The sequence below is a fragment of the Rhinopithecus bieti genome, unplaced genomic scaffold (genome assembly GCF_001698545.2).
Source record: "Rhinopithecus bieti isolate Rb0 unplaced genomic scaffold, ASM169854v2 scaffold_17882, whole genome shotgun sequence".
Lineage (NCBI taxonomy): Eukaryota > Metazoa > Chordata > Mammalia > Primates > Cercopithecidae > Rhinopithecus > Rhinopithecus bieti.
Genome location: NW_016809462.1, coordinates 576,704 through 585,447, shown reverse-complemented (window position 1 = coordinate 585,447; position 8,744 = coordinate 576,704). Strand labels below are relative to the sequence as shown.

The 8,744-nt window shown below is 38.9% G+C and overlaps 1 protein-coding gene across 2 annotated transcripts in view; it reads right to left on the bottom strand.

The window, feature by feature from the left end:
• Positions 1 to 8,744, bottom strand: part of ZFR (zinc finger RNA binding protein) — a 96,989-nt gene that overhangs the window by 63,025 nt on the left and 25,220 nt on the right. For both annotated transcript variants that reach the window (XR_001888659.1, XM_017889463.1), the window contains exons 3-5: positions 8,399 to 8,681; positions 5,920 to 6,064; positions 3,544 to 3,762 (exon numbers count right to left, since the gene is read on the bottom strand). Coding sequence is in view for 1 of the 2 variants with exons in the window: in XM_017889463.1 (XP_017744952.1) it covers positions 3,544 to 3,762; positions 5,920 to 6,064; positions 8,399 to 8,681 (647 nt within the window). In the remaining variant the exon portion in view is untranslated. The remainder of the gene's footprint in view (positions 1 to 3,543; positions 3,763 to 5,919; positions 6,065 to 8,398; positions 8,682 to 8,744) is intronic.

Sequence of the window (8,744 nt, the reverse complement as noted above, 5' to 3'; positions counted from 1 at the left end):
TGGGAGGAATATAAAATTAATATAATACAAAAACTCACTACAGCTTAACAACCATTTACATAGCACTTACATGGTATTAGGTATTGCAAGTAATCTAGAGATAATTTAACATATTTAAGAGGCTGTATGTTAGAGGTAAATATTATGTCATTTTATATATGGGACTTGAGGATCCACAAATTTTGGTATTAATCGGGGCTCTGGAACCAATCTCCCATGGATATAAGGGACGACTGTACACTGAATAAAAATGAGCAAGTTCACAGCAACAACAAAAAAAGAAGTGGAAGGAGGGGACTCCAGAGAAGAATGCCTAAGAATCAATGTGAAAGGGTTTTGCAACTACCACTGTAGAAACTCATTCAGTTTTCAAAGGATCTACCACCACAGGGTGAAAGACAGCTGAGCAACAGGCCCACAGATTACTTGTTCATTACAAAGGAAAACGGTATCTTTGTAACGGAGAGATCTGATAGGCACAGCTTTAACCAGTGAAGCCAGCATCAATAAGGAATAAACAAACATTACTTATTACATGCTTCTGATGTGATGAAATGGAAGGCTGGTCAAGTAATTTTCTTGTCTAAAATGTTACCTGAATCTAAACATAAATCATCAGATAAATCCAGATATGGGATATTCTACAAGACAACTGGCCTGAACACTTCAAAAATGTCACTACCATGAGAGACAAGATAAAAATAATCAACTGTTCTACATTAAAGCAAACTAACAAAGAATGGCAACCAAATACAATCCATGATCCTTGACTGGATTCTAAATTTCAAAACAAAGCACAAGCGCAAATATACATACATCAAATACATACAAAGTCCAGCCATAAAATACATTTTTGGACAACTGGATAAATTTATGTATTAGACAGTATAGTATCCACGTTCAATTCCTTTTCATAATGTTGCCATTGTGGCTACATAAAAAGAATGTCCTTATTCTTGAGAAATACCTTCTGAAGAGTTCAGGGCAAAGTACCATGTCATCTACAACTTATAAAGCATATTGCTTATAAAACATATTGCTGAGCCATTTGAAAATAGCCTTTAAGAGAAAGAAGAGATGAAGGAAATTTGAAAAATTATTAATTGGTGAACCTAGGTGAATGGCACAAAAAGTAGTTCTTGGAACTTTTTTTTCCCACTCCCCTGCAGAATTAAAATTTTCTGGGGCGGGCATGGTGGCTCATGACTGTACTGTAATCCCAGCACTCTGTGAGGCCAAGAAGGGTGGATCACTTGAGGTTAGGAGTTCCAGACCAGCCTGGCCAACATGGTGAAACCCTGTCTCTAGTAAAAATACAAAAATTAGCCAGGCATGGTGGCGCACGCCTATAGTCCCAGCTACTTGGGAGGCTGAGGCAGGAGAATCACTTAAATCCGAAAGGCAGAGGTTGCAGTGAGCCGAGCTCGCGCCACTGCACTCCAGCCTAGGCGACAGAGTGAGACTCTACCTCAAAAAAATAATAATAAAATAAAATTAAAAAATAAAATAAAACCTGATATAAAAAGTTGGGGAAAAACATTAATCAAAGGTATATATCTATACTTAGTGACATGAAAGGCAATCACAGTAACAATAAAGCAGTTTACAGAATAGCACATATAAGACAAATGCATTTTTATAAACCGTATTTATACATGTATATTCCATGGAAGTAGACAGAGACATGCACTAAAACGTTAATGACAATTAGTGTCTAGAAGTAGAAATCTAGTGGTTTAACATTTTTTCTCTTTCTAAAAAAATAGTTTCTAATTTTTAAATAATAATATACTACTTATGTAAATAAAATTATCTTCATACTGTATAAGCAACTAGAGAGAAAAAAGAGAAAGGAAAGGAAGCACATGTAAGAGAGAAACAATGAATAGGAAAGGCTACTATAGAACTTCCTATTTTGTTGAAGATAATGAGGACATTTAAAAAAAAAAGTGTCCAATCAGATTTCATTGTAGTAATATAATCCTAGTTACAATTATAACTAGTCAACCAAAAAGGGAGAGACAGACAAGTCGTATCTGAGAAATCTTTTTTTTTTTTGAGACAGAGTCTTGCTCTGCTGCCTAGGCTGGAGTGCAGTGGCAGAGCCTTGGCTCACTATAAGCTCTGCCTCCTGGGTTCACGCCATTCTCCTGCCTCAGCCTCCCGAGTAGCTGGGATTACAGGCGCTCGCCACCACGTCCGGCTAATTTTTTCTATTTTTTTTTTAGTAGAGTCGGGGTTTCACTGTGTTAGCCAGGATGGTCTCAATCTCCTGACCTTGTGATCCACCCGTCCCAGCCTCCCAAAGTGCTGGGATTACAGGCGTGAGCCACCGTGCCTGGCTGAGAAATGTGAAATGACAGATCTAGGAATAATAAATTCAGTATTTTCTTGAGATCTTAACAAAAGATTTCTCTCCTAAATAAGGAATCTCCTGTACTATGCCTTTAACAGATTATAAAATGTCTTTCTACCATCATTCATACTGGTGAATGATGAGCAGGTCCTCATCATTCACCACTCCAGCCAGAGTTCTCAGACGATATTGTCTCCCCATTCAATTCATTTTCAGGTGGTTGTCCGGTTAACTTACAAACCTGCTCATACCGCTCCATTTCTTAATATAGCCTCTGCAGCTCCCTTTTTGCCCACAAGATAAAGACACACACCATAACAGAGCACACATGGCTTTACACAGTGACACTTCTAGCCTCATCTACTGACATTTACCCCATGTATCTCCTGTATTCCAGCTACAATGAACTGCAGTTCCCAAACACTCCATGCATGCCTAATTCATCATTGTATCCCTAGCACCCTAGAGTAAGAGATAAAAAATCTCTGAGAAATAAAAAAGTGTTATTCACAGCATATCTTCTGGGAGGAATACAAAAGCTGAGTATCTACAAAAAAGGCAATGTGTGATCTTAATCACTGTGATAATGCAAACTTCCTCAGCTAGAAATTGGCAACAGCAGTGGACACAATAAGGTTTTAGCCACTGTACCTCTCTGGGAGAAATATATAATTATTGAAGAAAAATAAAGCTACTCTGTTCTTCCAAGAGAGGTGTGTTACATAACCACCATCTTACGGATGATTAGAAAGGGCTACCCAACATTTCCATGATGAATTATTTCTGATAATAAAGGGAATAGCTCTTATTATAAACAGAACTAATTTGTCTGTGGTATTCTCTGGGTATTAACCTTGAGTTTTCAATTTCATTTGGAAAAGCAGGAAACAATCCTGTAGAAAACTGGGTGTTACTCTTCCTTTAATTGCAATGCTAAGCCCAAGACTCATACTCATAATGAGCTTTAAACTCCCCAAGAACATTTTATATTATTTTAAGATCTTCTCTTACCATCACCCCCCAAAAAAGCATACAATTTACAGTACAGTCATATTATGTACCTACATTTATCAATTAATTTAATTTCTATTATTGGGAATAAGGTAATTTCATAGACAATCAAGAGAGTTTCTACTAGGTCTCTTCCTAATTTGTTTACTCATTTAAACACAGTTTATCAGTCTTACCAGAATAAGTAACTGCTGTGGTACTGTAAGTAGCACTCTGAGTATAGGATGGCACCACAGTAGCCGCAGCTGCTACTGGCTGTACGGTGGAGGATACAGGATAGATAGAGAAAGTAGTGGTAGCTGGACTTGGTGTGGCTGGTTTTATGGCTGTCACTTGTCGAGTTTGCTGGGCTTGAGTATACTGAGTTGCACCTTGGCTATAACCTGCTTTAGGGGCTGAAGTGGGAAAGAGACATCAGAAAATTAGAAGAGTAAGTCACTATAGTTACTGTACTAGTATCCTTAAAAGCTGGAAAGAATAGGTACAAACATCATTAACTATAAATTTTAGGCCAGCAATTTCTCCTTAGCAAAAGGTATAAAACTCTTATTACCAATACAAACAGAATATTAAATGAATATACTATCTTCTGCCAAATGCTTTCTATGTATTTCCAAAATGATTATTTTGGCAAAATGTACAACTAACTGAAACAGCAGTGTTACCAGTAAACAAGGTTTTCTGAAAAAGGGGGTGGGGGTGTGTGTGTGTGCGCGCGTGTGTGTGTGCGCGCGCGCTAGACAGTCGACTTCAGTTAGGTTTAATACTGGAAACAGGATAGAATGAGTTACGACGTAATATTTCAATTCACAGTAAAAACTTCAATGTTTAATCATATGAAATTTGTTCATATACCATTCACTGCATTTTAACTGATTTTTCCATAGTGAACTACAATCTAACAAGGAACTACATAATTTTTCAAATGTCAGTAACTTGAATGCAGCTATTCCTAAATGGCTGCCACTGATATCTGTTGAACTTCTTTGCTGCCTGACATACTCAAAACAATGTGTATTTTGAAAGAGTCTTAGAAGGCTTATCACTAAATAAATAATCACTTGTAAATGATCACTAAATGACATTTTATAAATGTTATCTCTGAAAAGGCCCAAAATCAATGGGCCAAGCTCATTTTATGTTCAGTTAAGTAAAGGTACCTTAGAACTTTTTTTTTTTTTGAGACAAGGTCCCACTCTGTTGCCCAGGCTGAACTATGATGGTGTGATCATGGCTCACTGCAACCTCAAACTCCTGGACTCAAGCGATCCTCCCACCTCAGCCTCCCAAGTAGAACTTTTATCTCAAGCAGAACTTACCTGCTTATGAAATTTGATCCACGTAACACAAAAAGATAATACTTATTATAGAGATGACACTAATATCCAAGAGCTAAATAACTTACAAAAGTCACAGTCAATACCAGAGTTAGACTAAATCAAGATCTTCTCTTAGATAATTCAGCACTCAAGCACAACCTAAGCTTGGTAATTCAACAGGAAGTTTACTACAGATCATTATACACAGAAATCGATAGAGAAGAGACCACAAGGCCGGGCATGGTGGCTCAGGCCTGTAATCCCAGCTACTCGGGAGGCTGAGGCAGGAGAACTGCTTGAGCCCAGGAGGCCAAGGTTGTGGCGAGCCAAGATCGCACCATTGCACTCCAGCCTGGGCGACAAGAGTAAAACTCCACCTCAAAAGAAAAAAGAGACCTCAGGAATAGTCAGATAGTCACTATAATTCAAAACATGTTAAAACCACTTTTAAGGGACTCATAAAATATTAGAACTAGAAGGGGTCCTACTGAAATTTGGGTCAACTACCTCATTTACAGATAAGATAACAGAGATATGAGAGGTAAAAAAAATCACCTGCCCACATTAGCAGTAAAGCCAGTACTGGAAGCCAATTCTACTCTCTTCCAATCCAAGGCTCCACCCACAGCCTCACAGCCTTGAAAAAAAAATTAAAGGAATTGCCCACTTTTAAAAGCTTTGTTTTAAAATTATCAAATCTCTCTCTCTGAAAAAAATCCATCTTTTAAAGTCTATAAATACACAGGTTTCTTTGCAAACAAAACGTTTCCTAGATTTGAACCATTCTAGATACTGTATTTAACATGATTGGTGGCTGATAACAGAACCAACTGTCATTAGAGATCAGAGGAAGATTAATTAAAAATATGGGCCCATTAAAGAGTCTCCACTGGTTACAAAGGCTGTTTGTTGGCAATATCATATATTCTGGGCATTTCTGGCAAAGATAAAAATGTGTTCAAAAGTTATCATCACAGCTTCTTTTGTACACCTTATTTCAGCAGGAATGGAATTGTGGGCTGAAAGTCCAGAAATGGAGTACATTTCCAGGAGAGAAAGGCATGATTATGAATTGTGACTCTAAGGCATTCAGTAGGACATGTCTAGAACCTGGCTCCTAAGATGATGTGATACGAATTTAGATGTACTCAAAAGCTTATCTTCATTAAAAAATAGAGTAAGTCATATACTTCAATAGTTTACAAAGAAACTATGTAGGTTAAGAAAACCCACCTGTCTGATAGTAAGTTTCAGCAACAGAAGGCTGAGGTTGGGCAGCGGCAGCTACAGCAGCAGCAGTTGCTGTTGGTTGTTGGTAGTATTGCTTACTATCATAAGCTACAGCAGGAGCTGTGGACCTTACATATGAGTATGAATCCTAAAGAAAAGGAATGAAAGAAAATCTTGCTATGAGACAAGAGGAAGGAAAAATATACTTACTGTATAAAAGTGCAATAAAGGAAAACAAAACACTAAATACATAGTCTCATGACAGACCTAAACATAAAATAATCAAATTAAATACACAGAAGATTCAGTTTGTACTTCATTAAAATAATATCAAGGCCGGGCGCGGTGGGTCATGCCTGTAATCCCAGCACTTTGGGAGGCCGAAGCAGTCGGATCACGAGGTCAGCAGATCAAGACCATCCAGGCTAACACGGTGAAACCGTCTCTACTAAAAATACAAAAAATTAGCAGGGCGTGGTGGCGGGTGCCTGTAGTCCCAGCTGCTTGGGAGGCTGAGGTAGGAGAATGGTAGGAACCCGGGAGATGGAGCTTGCAGTGAGCTGAGATCACGCCACTGCACTCCAGCCTAGGCGACAGAGCAAGATTCTGTCTCAAAAAAAAAGAAGAAAAAATAATAATAATATCAAAAGCATTTCAAGCAGCACGTTGAACTTTTACAATCAGAACAATCACCAAAACATTTCAAAATAATACTTAAGAAAAAAATAATTTTATTAAAAAATGTATGGCAGTTTTGCCTTAAAGATGGATCCCACGATATTACAAAAGAACACTTGCGTTACTAAGCTTTGTAATTGCTCCAGGTTTCTTTTCAGTATTTCTTTTTCAAGAAAGATCAAGGTGAGCTGAGTGAATTCTGGCAGTTCATGAAGTAAAGAGGGGTAGAAAGGTATGTAGGTGAAATGGCTGAAGAAGCAGGCAGGGCCCAGAAAACATTGGGTTTCACAGACACTATTAAAAACAACAAAATAGGCCAGGCGCGGTGGCTCAAGCCTGTAATCCCAGCCACTGTTGGGAGGCCAAGACCGGGCGATCACGAGGCAGGAGATCGAGACAATCCACCTGGCTAACACGGTGAAAACCACCGTCTCTATAAAAAATATCAAAAACCTAGCCGGTGCCGAGTGCGGGCGCCTGTAGTCCCAGCTACTGGGAGGCGGAGGCAAGGAGGAAGGCGTAAACCGGGAGGCGGAGCTTGCAAGTGAGCTGAAGATCTGGCCACTGCACTCCATGTCCCGGGCCGGCAGAGCGAGACTCCGCCTCAAAATAAAAAAAAAAAAAAAAAAAAAATTTATTATATTCTGTCTCTGGGCATAAACAATCACACCTCAAAAGGAATTTCATTTCATTAATAGCAAATACTAATATTGTTGATTCACATTTCAATTTTTTACTGCATAAATTCCTATGCTTTAGAAAGAATACAGCAAAACCAGGGAAAGTTCAGAAAGATCAAAGTTTAAAAAACAGATCCCGAAAGCAAACAAGCAAAAAAACAGATTAAAGCAAGTAGTAATCTAGTAGTTTTCAAACATAATAAAGAGAATGTAGAATTCCTGTAAGACTGAATAAGAGGCAACTGGATGAATAAGAGCATGATCAATTTTTGTTATAATGTGTATTAAAAAAGAACATCTTTACAGGATGTTTACATTTACAGGATAAATGTAAAGGGGACAGAATTTCCACCTTTGTTAAGTTTCAAGAAGAAAACATGTAATGTTTGTCCTGTTCTCCAAATATTCTCAAAATAAGAGACATACCTGTGTTCCAGATGAATAATGCCCTAATATAAACAAGGGAAGTCTTTTCTATGTCTTCAGTTAAAACAGTAACAAACAAACAAACTTGGGGTAAACAATGAAATATTTAATTAGCAATTAATGTAAAAGTTTTTAACAGACAGCTAAAAATAATAGAGTCAAATAGACGAGGGGGTGGGAAGAAAGATTATTAATACAAAGCTCATTGCCAGGAATATATTTTTTTTTTTCTTGAGACAGGGTCTCGCTCTGTCACCCAGGCTGGAATACAATGGCATGATCTTGGCTCACTGCATCTCTGCCTCCTGGATTCAAGTGATTCTCGTGCCACGGTCTCCCGAGTAGCTGGGACTACAGGTGCGCACCACTGCACCTGGCTAATTTTTGTATTTTTAGTAGAGACGGGGTTTTGCCATGTTGGACACGCTGGTCTTGAACTCTTGACCTCAGATGATCCGCCCGCCTCAGTCTCCCGAAGTACTGGGATTACAGGTGTGAGCCACCGCGCCCGGTCAGCAAGGAATCTTAATGGTTGGTATGTCCCCAAACTACCAAGGAATACTCGTTTACTTTTCTCTATCAGTACATGCGTATTTTGGAAGCCCCAAGTTTGAGAAGCAATGGCTAGGGCATTACATTATACACTGAGGACAAAGAAACCTGCACGATAAGGCTACCAAAACCAGTAGTTTTCTTACCTGGTAGTTTTGTGTAGTAGCTGGGGGTGGTGGTGGTGGTGCTTCTTGTTGTCTCTGAGTATAACCATAGTCAGTTGCTGTGTGTGCAGTGGGGTAGCCTCCATAAGCAGCAGCTGTTGCAGCAGCTGCAACAGCTACTGGAGCAGGCCTGGCAACTGCAACTGTGGCGGCTGCTGGTGCATAGGCGGCAGTAACTGTGTGAGCAGCTACTGGAGCCTGATGGACAGTGTAGCTAGCAACTGTAGTTGGATGAGAATAGGCTACACCCGAAGCTGGCTGCTGGCTACATTGTGGAGTACAAGAATAAATATAATACAATTTTAATATCCAGGAGTTAATCAACTTC